The sequence below is a fragment of the Myotis daubentonii genome, chromosome 2 (assembly GCF_963259705.1).
Source record: "Myotis daubentonii chromosome 2, mMyoDau2.1, whole genome shotgun sequence".
In the NCBI taxonomy this organism is placed as follows: domain Eukaryota; kingdom Metazoa; phylum Chordata; class Mammalia; order Chiroptera; family Vespertilionidae; genus Myotis; species Myotis daubentonii.
In genome coordinates this window covers 17,003,706-17,019,418 of record NC_081841.1, presented here as the reverse complement: position 1 = coordinate 17,019,418, position 15,713 = coordinate 17,003,706, and the positions used below count along the sequence as shown (strand labels likewise).

General features: G+C 37.1%; 1 protein-coding gene across 5 annotated transcripts in view; it reads right to left on the bottom strand.

The window, feature by feature from the left end:
• Positions 1–15,713, bottom strand: part of ANKS1B (ankyrin repeat and sterile alpha motif domain containing 1B) — an 827,013-nt gene that overhangs the window by 560,855 nt on the left and 250,445 nt on the right. For all 5 annotated transcript variants that reach the window (XM_059681894.1, XM_059681893.1, XM_059681896.1 and 2 more), the window contains exon 11: positions 6,833–6,969. In XM_059681894.1, the coding sequence (XP_059537877.1) occupies positions 6,833–6,969 (137 nt within the window). The remainder of the gene's footprint in view (positions 1–6,832; positions 6,970–15,713) is intronic.

Genomic DNA, 15,713 nt, shown 5'->3' with positions numbered 1-15,713 from the left:
CCCCATTCTTTACAACCAGATTTAATTTCATGCATCCTGACATTAACACACACACACACACAATGGTTTCTTAAATTCTGTCCTTCCTTCAACACCTGTCATACTTTCCTTTTACCACCAAAATATTCAAAAGCTTAATCTACAACCAGTGCATTGCTTTTCTTCAACTCTTCAACTCTTTGCAATTTAGCTTCTACCTTCTCCACTTTAATTAAATTGCTTTCTTGAAGGTGTTTGAACTCATAATCACCAAACAAGTTGACATTTTGAGCTTACTTCTGCTTTGCATCCCAACAAGTTTTAATAATGTTAACTAATCTCTTCTTTAAATTTTCTTCTTTGTTCATATTTAGGATAATAGTTTACCTTTCTTGTTTTTTTATCTCTCAATGCTCCTTCTCCCTCTCCATTTGCTAAGGCCTTCTTTCTAAAGTATATGTAAAGAAATTACTTAAATGTACTGATTTCCAATTTCCTCATCTATAAAATGAAGATAATATCCATTCCCAAAAGAACCAGGAAAATTAAATTGTATTTTGTACTTAACAAATATTAATTATACTCTTAAGAGTGAACATTTCTAGCATTCTGTCTTTGATACTATCTCCCTTCACCATCTAATTCTATAAATGACTATAAAATCTTTACCTTAAGCTTTTACCTCTCACCAGAGCTCCACATCAATATTTCTAATTTGTAATATCATGCCACACACTCAATAAGTTTACAAAACAAAATTTATCATGCCACCCTCTTCCTCATCAAAATAAATTCTGCTCAGGTCTTTCCTATTTTTATTAAGATCATTGCAAAATCCCAGCCAACCAGGACCAGATCATTAGTCATCTTTGACTCCCTTAGATTTAATCCATCTATTTACATACTAATGCTTTATCCAAAGTGTCTCTTGAACATCATAACCAAGTCAACTTATCCCAGAAATGCAAAGTTTGATTAACATTAAAAAATAAAACAATGTAGCCCTAGCCCGGTGGCTCAGTTAGTTGAGTGTCGTCACATACACCAAAAGGCTGAGGGTTCAATTCTCAGTCAGGGCACATACCTAGGTCAAGGGTTCTATCCCCAGTCAAGGTGTGCATAGGAGGTAACCGATCAATCTTTCTTTCTCTCTTCCTCTCTTTCTTTTTTTTTCTTTCTCTCTCTCTCTCTCTTGTCCATGTCTTTCTAAAAATCAATGGGAACATATCCTCAGATGAGGATTAAAAAAATAATTAAAACATAAAAAATAAAACAATATAATTTATCACATCAACAGAACAAAGGAAAAATCATATGATCATCTAAATATACACAGAAAAATTTTGAAAAATGTAAACACCCTTTTATGCTAAAAACTTTCAGTAAATTAGGAGTAGAAGAGTATATATAATAAACATAGGTTATATTGTATTTAATGCTGAAATATTGAATACTTTCCCTTAAAGATAACAAATAAGGAAAGGATTTTTGGTTTTACCAGTTCCGTGCACAATTGTCCTGCAGTCACAGTAGTATTATATTATCATATCTAATAAAGAGGGAATATGCAAATTGACTGTCGCACCATCACAAAGATAGCTGTGCCCACAGCAGAGGCGGGTTTTTCTGTAACAGAAGATGGCTACCCCACAGCGGCGGCCAAGTTCCCTTAATGAGCCTTAATGAGCAATCAGCAGGGACCTGAGGCTGTGTCCCTGCCTGGTGGGGCTTGACAGGGGACCTCAGGCTGCACCCCCTGCCCCAGTGCCAGGCCGAGGGACCTCAGGCCGCACCCCAGGCCCAAAAGGGCTTGACAGGGTACCTCAGGCCACGCCCCCTACCTGGCAGGGCTTCACAGGGGACCTGAGGCTGCGCCCCCATCCATAGCACTGGGCCGGGGGACCTGAGAGTGTGCCGGGGGCCCTGCGGCTGTGCCCCGCACCAGGCAGGGCTTGACGAGGGACCTGAGTCTGTGCTCTTCGCCCGGCACCAGGCTGGGGGACCTGAGGCTGCGCTCCTTGCCCAGTGGGGCTTGATGAGGGTGGGGCTGGCTGGGTCTGGATATTGCCCAATGGGAGTGGGGCCGGCTGGGTCTGGGTCTTGCGTGATTTCTTTTTTCTTTTTTTAAATATATATCTTTATTGATTTCAGAGAGGAAGGGAGTGGGAAAGACAGACAGAAACATCAATGATGAGAGAGAATCATTGACTGGCTACCTTCTGCACGTCTCCTACTGGAGATCAAGCCCGCAACCCAGGCATGTGACCTTGACTGGAATTGAACCTGGGACCCTTCAGTCCATAGGCCAACGCTCTTTCCACTGAGTTAAACCAGCTAGGGCCTTGAGCGATTTGAGGTGCGCATGGGTGGGTGGGGACTTGACTCTGGGTCCCGCGGTGCACCCCAGATTCTGACAGGAGGAAGATTTTCATATACATTTCACTAATTTTCTTTCATCTCTGACATTTCGATTATAGAGAAAGGGCAAATAGCAATATTAAAATATTTCCTCTAATTAATTCCCTTTAATGTGCATGAATTTCGTGCACCAGCCACTAGTTAATAATAATAGACATAAAGACTAGAAAAAGAAGAAATAAAACCATCATTATTCTCAGAGGACAGAAGAAAACCATTAAAAATTATTTTTAAAAGGAACTACTATAACTTTTCCATAAGTTTATCCAGGTGGCAGGACACAGGATAATGGAAAACTCAACAGCATTTCTATATACCAACAATGAACAATTGGAAAGTGAAAGTAATAAACAATACTAAAGCATTAAGTCAAATCAATGAGAAAACTCTTTTTCTATGTAGGAAAAAAAAATGAATCTCAACTCTTACCTCACAACCTACAAAAACAATTTGAGCTAGATCATAAAACTAAATATAAAAGCCAGAACCAGAAAGCAACTAGAAAAAATATGAGAGCACATATTCACAACCTGAACAAAACACAAAAAGCACTAACCATGAAAGAAAAAAAACTGATAAACTGGATCTCACCAAAATTAAAATATTCTGTTCATCAAAAGTTATCATTTAAAAAATGTGGGTAAATCATCCTGATAGAGAAGCTCAGCCTTGTAGGTTAATATACTGGAGGAAGACAAAGAGAAACCAGTAGTATATAAATATTTCAGTCTCTATGAGTTGAAAATAGAATATTTCATAATCTGAAGAATTTTATGACATGAAAGAATCCAAAGAAGCAAAGGTAAAAAGCTCAAACATGGGATACAGAACTAACAACTGTGACTTAGTGAGTTAGTAAATATGCCACGCCCAGCCAGTGTGACTCAGTGGTTGAGGTCGACCCATGAACCAGGTGGTCATGGTTCGATTCCCAGTCAGGGTACATACCCGGGTTTCAGGCTTGATCCCCAGTAGGGGAAGTGCATGAGGCAGCCGGTCAATGATTCTCATCATTGATGTTTATATCTCTCCCTTCCTCTCTGAAATCAATAAAAACATATTGAAAAAATAAATAAATATGCCAAATAAAATCAAACAACAAAACACTGCAAAATCTGTGGCTTCTAAGTAATTAACAATAATTCCAAACATGCAATGTATAATCAGCCCTACCACAAATTGAATGCAATGAGTCCTTGTTTACAATGGATATTCTCATGTATAGGTAGAGTTGTGGAAAGTAGACTAGATAAAGACATACAAAAAGAGAAGGGGAAGTAACTAAACTTGCTCTATCTAAGTAGTATATATTTGCAGTGAATGCAATGAAAATTGTTTTTATTCCTCATCAATTCTATATCATTCTCACAATAAAAATCAACACATGTGCCAATGCCCAGGAAAAGAAATGCAAATTCATGAACACAGGTAGTTTTAAGAGTGAAATGATCTTTTAATGAAATAATGATCTTTTAGTGAAATAACCATGTTATTAAATTTCTAATTAATAAATTTTAGAAGTGTTTTAATACCCATAAGTCAATCTAACTTCACATTTTTTTGCATTTCCAGCCAGAATTAGCAAACACTTTAGAGGATTAAACTTGTGATCAAAATATAGGCTCTTATATAACCTAACAACAATTATCTTTTCTTTGGAACAGTTAGATCTCAACCATTCTCCATCCCTCACACACCTGTGACTTGTCAGAACACCCCAGGGAGTCCCCTGTTCTATCCATCCAGCTGTCCCCCACCCACACTCTCTAGTCTCCAAACCCTTTCCTGAAATCACGTGTCCTACCCTGATTCTCCCTAATAATTACTTCCACTAATTTTCTATTCCCTGCTCTCTACAGTGAATGAGGATCCCCAGGAGGTTAGACATCATGAGGAGAAATACGCAATCCACCACAGTCTCTGCGGTAAAAAGAAAATTGAGGTTATATTCTTTCCCAATTATACACCTTAGCAGTCATTGTTCTATTACATACAAACTTATAGGCTGCATTGGTTCTAAGTTAAATACCATAATCCTTAGTTTCCTGACTTGCTTCATTTTTTTCCTCCTCAAATCATCACTATGACAGCTAAGAAAGGAAGCTGGAGTTAGTTAGCTTCATAGACATTTACTAGTAATAATGAACCGAGGAATAAAGTCAAGTTGGAATTTCTGGCTTTAACACTACCTCTCGTTTTCTTCAAAGTTTACCAAAATAAACACAGCTAAAGAATATGTAAGGAAGGATTTATGGATTAAGTTTCCTTAGGGTTGCATAGACTTCACATATGTAGAAAGAAATCTGTTTTTCATTCATTGAATGACCACATGCATTTACATTAGAGAATTTATGTTGGCATAAAAGTAAATATGTTTATTAATGGATCTTATTAACTTACATATAGGACAATCTCTTACCTAAGACATTTTAAAATTTCTGGAAATGTTATGGCTTCACAGTAACACCAGAAACAGCTTCATATAATGAGAGAACCGATGACAGTTAATGTGGCATTTAGCATCTAAATATGGGGTTAATGAGGTTATTTCTTGAAGCAAATGAACTAGATGACATTTCCCTGAAGAGGAAGAAAGGGTTTTTGAAGACATTTTTCTCCTCTGCATATTGGGACTCTGTGTAAAATGTGACTGTGCCTAACTGACCCCAAACCTGTAAGTTCCTCATAAAGATGTCATGTTGTACAATCTCATGAGGATTTTTCTAGCCTCTGAACAGGACCAGAAGAGACAACTAATATATGAAAGAAAGGAAAAGAACTGCAAATTAGTTGTGCAACTTAGCCCCTTTGGAGTGCCAACATCCTTACCCAAAACCCCAGAATATCCATTCCCTTGGAGTTAATGAAGGTTAACAGAAACAATTTATATGAAAGTGTCCAAAAAAAAAAGTAAGAAAAAGAAGAAAATATTCTATAAACTGAGGTGGATATGTAAGGTTTAAATTCCATTTTAAGAAAATTTTAGCCATTGTGACAGCGTGAATGACCTGGAGAACATTATGCTAAGTGAAATAAGCCAGTCAGAGGAGGACAAGTACCATATGGTTTCACTTACATGTGGAATTTAGAACAAACAACTACCAAGCAAAATAGAGAATAGACTCATAGATAGAGAGCAGGCAGTCAGCTCCAGGATGGGGGTGTAGGGAGGGGGGAATGAGGAAAAAATAAAAATAAAGGAGAGAGAACTCATGGACATGGACTACAGTGTGGTGATTGTGGGGGTGGAGCGGGAATAGAGGGCATAGAGGAGATAAAAGGTGATGGGAAAAATAAAAATTTTTAAATTTTAAAAGGAAATGAATGAACTAAACTGCACATAAATGTGAATATTCATAACATAATATTGAGAGTAAAAGGCTAATTCCAGGTAAAATAAATAAATAAATAAATAAATAAATGCCATTTTATTAATGAGGATGATGATTATAATAAGAATCATCCTAAACAAATGATACGAAAGAAGATAAGATATTAAGGAAATCATGGCTCATTCACAGCAAAACAGTCTTAAAAGGCGCATCTGTCTTACAAATTAGCTCAAAGGACTTGTTCATACTATATACTTAAGTAGATGGTGAATGGCATTGGTTAGATCCACAGTCCCCCTCTCTTGGGTGTTATGAGGCCCATTCAGAACGAGCCAGGTTTGAGAACAAGACCAAGTCCATGCTCTGCGTTCTCCTGTCGGCAAAAATATACTGCTGACAGCTTTGTAAGTGCTATTTTCAATGAACTATCACAGAACAGCTTGTCCCAGTGATATTTCTAAAGCTTGCCTGCACACCGCCTACTGGGAAATCCAACTGAAAGAGAAGAAAGGGAAGCGAACGAAAGCCACACAGACAAATGGCAGGCATGAGGGAAAAGAACAAAGGGTAAAGGGAGACCAGCCAGGCGAACGTGAGCACTGAAGGGACGTAAGGAGCAATGAGATGTAAAATACCAAACACAGGCAAATTAGAGACCATAAGGAGTAGAGAATGTAAAGAAAATATATAAAAACAACTGGGGCTGGAGGACAGGGAAGTGATTACAAGCCAAGCAGCATGTTCAGAGAAATGAAGACAAAATGAGCAGGAGACACCAAAAAAAAAAAGTAACAACTTAATAACTGGACTATAATTATTAAAGTGTTATGAAAGGAAGATGATGTGAAATAGCACGTTTCCTAAGCTTCATTTGTGTGTTTTTTCTATAATATACAAATTCCTTTTTCTAAAAGCTGATATAGATCTCAGTATCTACCATCAACTCCACGGGCAGAAAACATCCCCTTCCAAGTCCCTTCTTTTAATCTAAAAATCAATGTACATATCATAAAATAGGCCAGGCATTGCAATGTCAGTTTTGCATGCACTGATTCAGAAACAAAATACGTTATGGTGCAGATAATGTCATTCTGGGCACTTACCTGAGGTCGAATAACTTTTACAATATTTTTGAGGGCAGTGTCGGGGGATGGAGGTGAGCAGTCGGGTGTTGGGCCTGTAGAGCTGTTTCTATGGTTACTAGTTCCTGGAGCAGTAATTGCTACCTCAGAGGCATTATCTGTGAATAAAAATAGAACTGCCATGAACCTAATCACTCAGTTTACCTTTTAAGACTGCAAATTAGTTTAATGACCAGGAATTGAGATTTCAACTTAAAACTGGTATCAATTACAAGATCATACTGAGGAATATGCTCAGCAGTATGTTTTAAAATAATGTTTATTGAATGCGTTGTTCTCTTTTAGAATAATATCACCCCCTGTGGTATTATCCCAAGAAAGAAGAGTATTATTATTCAGTTAATAATGATAAAGTAACCAACATAGCTGTGAAGACTACCACAATTATATGAATGACTAAAACTTTAACTTTAAAAAGAACATGATTTTTTAATATATTATGGGGCTAAGTTTTCTTCATAATCTTTCAAATGGGTATTGATCTTTATTAAAGTAGATGTTTCATAGCTCCAATTCATAAAACCCCAATTCAAACCTCCCCAAAGCATTTCTCTCAGAAATCCCTCAAGCTATAGGAAAATATCCCAGTGAATTAACCTTGATGAGAAACTGACATTTGTACAAAACATTTTTATAATACAAAACTATTTCCCCACAGATAAGTATATCCTCCTATATGGTCAAAACTAAATGAATGAAATTTCAAAAATCTAAATTAGTCTTCCCTTATGGTAACTGTTTGGGGGGGTGGGGTGGAAGGATAAAGAAAGTAATGTCTTCAAAATCAGCAGCATGTGAAACATTTTCTTCTTAAGTTTATATAAAAACAAAATAACATCAACGATGCCATTTGGAATGTTTAAAATACTTGGGAAAGGATGACAAATGTTTTATAAATAACTTCTGCTAGCACAAAGAGAAGTTATATTATTTTAACAACAATTTGGCAATCCTCTGTGGCTTTTTATGGAAACGATTGCAAGTTCAAATCTGCAAAAACATATACTTCCCTGTTATAATTTTAATTAGTTCCCAATAATGTTCTGTCCTAGACAGCTAGCTGAATTGATGCAAAAGGGACTGAGACTGTGAATTGTTTATAGACCAGCAAATCTCTCTGTTCCACAGCTACTGTCTACAATCCCAACCGAAAAGCAATAATTTATGAAGTCATCTCCTGCTCATAATAAGTGAGGATATAAAAACTCTACCCCCCACATAAAAATATAATTCAGTCTTCTGGGGAATCTAGACATAGGCTTATGAAAAATACAAGTGTGGCACATTGAATTAAATAGATCCTTCATTAAATACGTCTTTAAAATGTCCAGAGTTCTCTCTTGACTTCAGTTTAATGGATCAGGTGGGAATTAGCATTTCAAGAACAGGCAGGTTTGTATGGGTGGTCTTCCGAGTAGAACAGAATAGTATGAGTCAATATTGAAACAGAGACAAAACATCAGTCAGCAAGAGGGTGACAAAGATGCCCTGCTTCTCTCCAATTTGTCCTTCCTTCTTTCATTCATTCAACCATACATCCAAAAACATTTATTTGGGGGCAAGGATGTCAGTTATTATGTTCCTTCTAAGAATAAATTTTAAAAAATCTCTAGCCATGGATAGCAGGTAGGGAGGGATTAAATAGGCAGAGCAGAGCGGATTTCTAGGACAGTAAAACTGCTCTGTATGATTCTATAATAGTGAGTGCCTGACATTTTAACCCCCATTAGACTATACACCACGAAGAGTGAACCCTAATGTAAACTACGGACTTTGGTCCATAGTTTGGATAATGATGTTTCCATGTAGGGTTGTTGATTGTATCAAATGTATCCCACTCTCGGGGGGGGGGGGGGGGGGGTGCCGGGAGCCGGTCCATCCTTGCTGTTTCAAGGGACCTGGCATATATGGCATACGGTTCTTAATATGTTTGCTCACCTTCTTGGCGCTGTGTTTTAACCAAAGTCACCTCTCCGAGAAAGGTTGAATCCCCAGGTAGGGATTTTCCCCTGAAGTTAGGGAGGGAATAAAACCCCTCAACTAAGTGCCAGGCGGGTAATTAATCCCTTTAACTACGAACAATCATGCTTAAACTACATAATCTTTTCTCCCTGGAATGGAGATAAGAAACGCCCTAACCTTTGTAATAGAGATTGATAGGATTGAATCAACTGGTATAAATACAGTTGTAACAAGACAGAAAGACAGAACTTAGAACAGAATCAACAAGACAGAACTCATGAGACAGAATTCAGAAGACAGAACTTCAGACACAGAACTGAGAACACAGGGCTTGGAAGACAGGACCAAGAGAGACAGAGCCTAGGCACAGAACCTACACAGAACGTTCTCTAGAGACAGAAGAACTTCGCTGGCGAGAGCATGCCGGAGGATCCTGGACAGGGACTGGCCTCGGAGCTTGGAGGCAAAGCCTGGCGAGAGAGCATGGCAGGGGATCCTGGACTGAACCTGACTGCAGAGATTGGCAGGAGAGCCTGACTAGAACCTGGTGACTGAACCTGACTAGAGATCCTAGGCAGAACCTCTCTGGAGATCCAGACCAGAACTTGGCTGGAGATCCTGACTGGAGATCCTGGCTAGGCTGCTGATCAACTGAACACTGTCTCAGTGTCATTCCTTCTTCGCCGACTCCGTCCACACCTTTGGGGACCCCTGGACCTGCTGGGGCTGGACCCCGGCACATTCACCTGTAGACTGAAGGGTCCCAGGTTTGACCTCAGTTGCAGGCTTCTCTCCAGCCCGGGCCCTAGTTGGGGCGCATGCAGGAGGCAACCAATCGATGTGTTTTTCTCACAACGATATTTCTCTCTGTCTTTCCCTCTCTCTTCCACTCTCTCTAAAAATAAATGGTAAAATATCTTTGGGTGAGGATTAAAAAATATATATCTCTGCCCTTGACAAGTGTACAATCAAATGTGGAATCCGAGATGCAATTTATAATGCAATATAACTTGAGAATTGATAACAGATCAATGAAGCATGATGAAAAGGCAGGGGAGGACTGTGGCTGGAGAGGAAGGTGGTTGTAAAAGACTTCAGTTTTCAGGCAAGAAAGCTGGAGTAGAACATAAATCATAACAACATGAAGGTAGAACAAGCATAGATGAGCTATTTTATGTTAGGAAGAAGTTGGAGGTGAGTTTAAATGCGTCAGAGGAAGGTTTTTAGTATAAGAATTTACATTTAATTCTGTAGGCAATAAGAAATATTGAAGGTATTTAAGCAGGGAGTGAGTGACCTAGTAATAATAATAGCTAAAGTTTATTGGACTACAATGAAATGATGTTAGAGTTTTATTTTCCTTATCATTTATCATTGATTCTCTCTTCTGTACTTTTCATTGTTGTCTCTCTGAGTTGTATTCTGAATAGCTTCTTCTTTGTTGAGTTTATTGGGGTGACATTGGTTCCCCAAATGATATAGGTTTCAAGTGTACAAATCAACAAAACATCATCTGCCTAGTTTCTTATATTTATTTTCCAGTTTATTGGTTCTTTCTTCAGCTCTGTCTGGTCTGCTATCAAACCATTTTCTTAATTTCAATCCTATTTTTCAATTCTAAATTTTCTACTTGTTTCTTTTTCAAATATACGGTCACCATTTGGCATTTTTCAGTTCCCTAACTTTTTCAAGCTTCCCTTTATTTATTAGGAAATGTCAAGGACATTTGTTTTTGCTGTTTTTTTGTGTGTTTTTTTAGCATCCGAGTCTAATAATTCCAATATCTGAATTCTCCGTAGACCTGTTTCTCTATACACTGTTCTATTATCTATCTCATCTTTAATTCTTTACTATGTGTCACTCAACTTTTTGATAGAATAAGATATCCAACATTAAATATAATGCTTTTGTCTTTTAGTAAATGTTAATTCAAAGAAGCATCCCAACATACATTCTAATACCGTATGCTGAAGTCTTTAGAAAACTTATCTGCTCAGTGTTAGATAATTTATTTAACATCTCAGGATTTCAGTTTCCTGAACTTCAAAAATGAAAATGGTTAATAACTATCTTCTTGGGTTTATGCGTGCATATAAAATGAGAGAACACACATGAAAGATAACTAGCGTGTTATCAGGTTTAATAAATTTGAGTATTGTACAGATTTAATAAATTTGAGTTTTTCCCCCCTATCAAACCAAATATCATCAGAATTAAAATAAAATATGGAAGTGGAAAGAAAATCCAGAGGGAGAAGCAAGAAAATAACTACTAATGTGTTTTAGATAATACATCTAGAGTAATGATTGTGAGTAATTGGGTAGGATTTGAGGCCAGTACCTTTAAGCTATTAATACAAAGAGGTAGGAACAGAATTGAATTCCAGGAATAAGGAATGATCCACTGAGGAATGATTTACTGCAAGGACTGGCCCTGTTGACTGCCTTTGGATCAAAGACAGAAAAACTGCTGGGTACTCTAAGCAGACTATAAAGCAAAAGTTTATGAATGTTTCTTACAAGTAATTTAACACACAGTATAAGACAGTGGGTAATGAAGTACTAAATTCTTTAGAAAAGACTTTAAGTGTCTCTATCTCCTGAATCCATGATCTCTGCCATTATACCAATAATTTGGTTTTATACTACTGTGCACTGTTCATTATCTCTTCTAGACTAGACTTTATTACCTCAGAGACTTATATTTCCATTATCCCCTCCATAGCTCAAAGCATACCTTTAAAAGTACTAAGTGAAATAAAGCAAAGAAAGCAAAACGTGTGTGTCAGTGGCAACCATCACAATGCCCATGGTGACATGAGGAAAGGTGACTTGGCTTCTATAATTCCACGGTCCTTTTCTCTAATGTTTAGAGAAAATTCAAATGAAAAGCACAGAACATACATAAGAGCGTTAGGAAACAGATTTATGCCTTAAAATAGCCTTTATTATACTACTTATAAACAATACCAGTTATCCAGTGGACTCTGTAAAATGGCAGCCTATGTCAAAGATATACATGATCGACCCACATCTCACACCTGCAGCTACAAAACATGGCTGATGAAAATGAAATGAGGTGTGTAAAAACTGTTTAGAGAAAATTACTGAATATACTGCAATCTTAGATTGAAATAAGAAACATCTTCTAGACAGATGCCCTGACTATTCATTAGATTATGCATTATGATTGTCAGTTTCCTCTACAATAATAAGCTTAGAAGAAACCTTCTAGTTTCCTTGGGCTTTTAGGGGAAAGCATTCTGTGAATACAAAATAACGCATGGGCAGTGTTATAGAATTTTAATATCATTCTTTAGCATGTACAGAGCAGTTAAAGGACACCAGAGACCTTGTTAACTGCTGGGTGGCTGACAAGTAGGACTGAGATTGCTTCTGGCTGGAGATTCAGGAAAGGTGTCATAGAACAGGTGGTGATAAAGGAGGTCTCTGACAGATTAGTACAATTTAGATATAAATAAAGGGGTGGGAAGGTTGGAAGTAGGGTGAGAAAAAAGCAGAGGGATTGGAAAGAGCCACATTGGTAGAATAAGGGAGAGCTCATTTTGAATCAAATATAATATTCATGAAAAGTAATACAGAGAAATGGAGGAGCCATATAGTACAAATTTGGGCTTTGGAACTGGACAAACCTAAACTGCAATCCTGGAATATTTAATCTCAGTTTCCTGTGAAACAGTGTTTTCTCATAGTGCTGTAAGAATAAATGGGGTATCTGTGTATGTACTTCCCATGGAAATGTTTTCCCTCTTATGGACAAACCTAGGAGAATGGTATATTATACATTTCTTTTTCCATATTCATATTAAATATGAATATTCTCCTCACTATGTAATTTAAGACTAAGATTTTCATTATAAAAGTAGAAATGTACTTATTATTTAAACAAAAAATAACATTATATCTAACACAAGGGCTATGCCTTGTCCACAATAAGTGTTCAATAGATGCTCATGGGATGGATAAATAAAAAATGAATAACCAATTGAATCTTTGTATTTTAAAGTAATTTTGTTTTGCCTTAGCTGGTTTCGCTCAGTGGATAGAGCGTTGGCCTGCAGACCGAAGGGTCCCAGGTTCAATTCCGGTCAAGGGCACATAACTCGTTGCAAGCTCCTCCCTGGCCCAGGCAGGCCCTGGTCAGGGTTCATGCAGGAGGTAACCAATTTTTTCTCACATCAATATTTCTCTTTGTCTTTCCCTCTCTCTTCCACTCTCTCTAAAAATCAATGGAAAAATATCCTCAGGGGGGGATTAAAATAAAAATGAAGTAACTTTGTTTTAGTAATGGGACATGACCATCATTTCTGAGACAGGCTGTATAAGAATCATAAGTAAAATAGTCCAAATATCTTCTGTTTCAATATTTCCAGTGAGAAGAGCCCACTATGTACTAGTTGAGGAAGTGAATATTTAATAATTGTTTTAGAGCATTATTTAATATTCCAAATAGTTATTACATTTTTACTTTCTCCTAGTGATGGCTTTTTAAGAATTAGCAATTCTTTAAAATCTATTGAAAACTGAAACACTTGAACCTTCATTACTTTCCCCAACAACAGCTGTGCATATTCCATAGTCTTGACCAAGTAGCTACTTGACCAGATAAAATACATGGTGGGCAGCTTCTAAAATGGGCCAGATTGATCCCTCTCTGCCTCATGGCATTCATGCTTTTGTTAATTTCGCACCCCTGGAGTGTGAGTTGAACTTGCTGATGAACTTCCAACAAACAAATACAGAAGTGATGAGATGTCACTTCCAGGGTTAAGTTATAAACAGGCTTGGGTGTGTCATCTAGTGGCCCCCTCTCTTTAGACATCTTACACTGAGGAAAGCAAGTAACCACACTATCAACAGCCACTTGGAGAGGCCCCCATCGCATGGCAAGGAACTGAAACCCTCAGTTTGATAGCCCATTTGGTCCAAAATTTGTCAACAACCATATAAGTCAGCTTGGAAGTGGATCCTTGCAGCCCAGTCAGGCCTGGAAATGACCATTTCACAGAGAGTCTGAAACCAGAATCACCGCCCTCTAAGCCCCTCCTGGATTCCTGACCCACAAAAACTCTGAAATAATAAATATTTGCTGGTTTTGGTCACATGTTTTAGAGTAATTTTCCCTGTGTGCACACATACAATATAGTTCTGAAAACAGATTTGTCATGTAAATTAAAAATGTATTTCATAAAATTAGTGATTTTTACTCAAAATGTCAATAAGTTCTAGGAAAACTAGATGAAAATCACCACCTATATAGAGTTTTGTTTGAAGTCTACACTAGTCAGGAACCCATATTTACTTTGGTGGTGTGGTATTTGGGCATAAAATACAGCCACAAATTAGTCTTACTCTATTATTAACATCTGAATTTATATTTCCTTTGATATGCTATTATACTCTTCAAGTTATGTGAATACTCATGATGACAGACTTCACATATTGTAAGAAAAATATATTGTATCCAATTGCAATTTGTTTAGATGAACTTTGGGAAAAGTTAGATTGCATTCCATATGCTTTCATAAATCAGATTGAAATGTCTCAGGATTCCCAGAAAGTAAATGGGAACCACCCAAGTATTATTTAAACCTAACTCATCTCTCCTCTTTTATACTCACAGCAGGAATACAATTTAACATGGAGCAAAGATTTCCATTTTCCTTATTCTAGAGATGAATTCTGTATTCACATCATTGTCCTCATTTCTTCTTTATCTACCCAGTTGGGAAGGTGGGGACTGGTAAGAGATGAGGCTAAATATAAAATAAATAAAATAAAATAAAATAAAATACCACAAGAAAAACCAGCACATCATTCAGGGCTTTTTGAACCTTATTACAGATTTGGGTTATTTTTCTAAGAACAATGACAAAATAACAAGTCACGAAAAGTTTTTAATCAGAGGAGTGATGCATTCAGATTTGTGATTTTTAAGATGACTTTGGCTGTAACATAAATCATAAATTCAAGGAAGGCAAATAGGACAATTAATATTTTATTATTAAAATTAATCCAGAAGAGTGGTTGGTGAAGGTAGAGATTAAGAGAAAATAGATTTGAGGGATAGTTGGATATATATATAATAAGTTACAGAATTACTCTCACCCTCCTACTTATTACAGTTAAGAAGTACAAGAACTAGTGATTTATTGGATATAGGAATTCATAAAGATGGTGATGGCAAGGATCCCAAGGTTTCTGAAGTCAGATGAGTGATTAAATAATTTACTGAGATAAGAAACCATGAATGAACAATAAGTTTGAGGGGAAAGATATGAGTTTAGTTTTTGATATGTTAGGATATGCCTTTGAGACATGCTGGTGAAGATATTTAGTAGACAATGGATGGATGGATAGATAATAAATGGATAGATGGATGGATGGATGGATGGATGGATGGATGGATGGATGGATGGATGGTGGATGGATGGATAAATGGATAGATGGATAAAATGAAGAACAGATTATCCTGGAGTTGACAGAAGTGGTACAGCCTAGAGAGCAGTATTTGGGAGTCCTTAGCATGTTGATTATAACAGAAGCCACACTGTGGATGAGATATGAATAGGGAGGACTTTGAGCCTTGAGGAACTCCCAACTTTTAGAACTTTCAGAAAAATCTCAGTTGTCATGGAGGATGTTAACAAAGTTCCATCTAATGGCTTCAATTTTCTTTATTAATTAAAATATGAGAATATATGCTGTGAGAGATGAGGTAGGAAAAAGTATCAGAGGTTTGAGAAGAGTAACGGAGAGAAAGAGTGGAGGTCCAGCTTGAATTTGGTGAGCATGAATTTATGAATTAATGACTGTTAATTTCATAATTATACACAGTCTGACATTGTAGGAGAAACTGC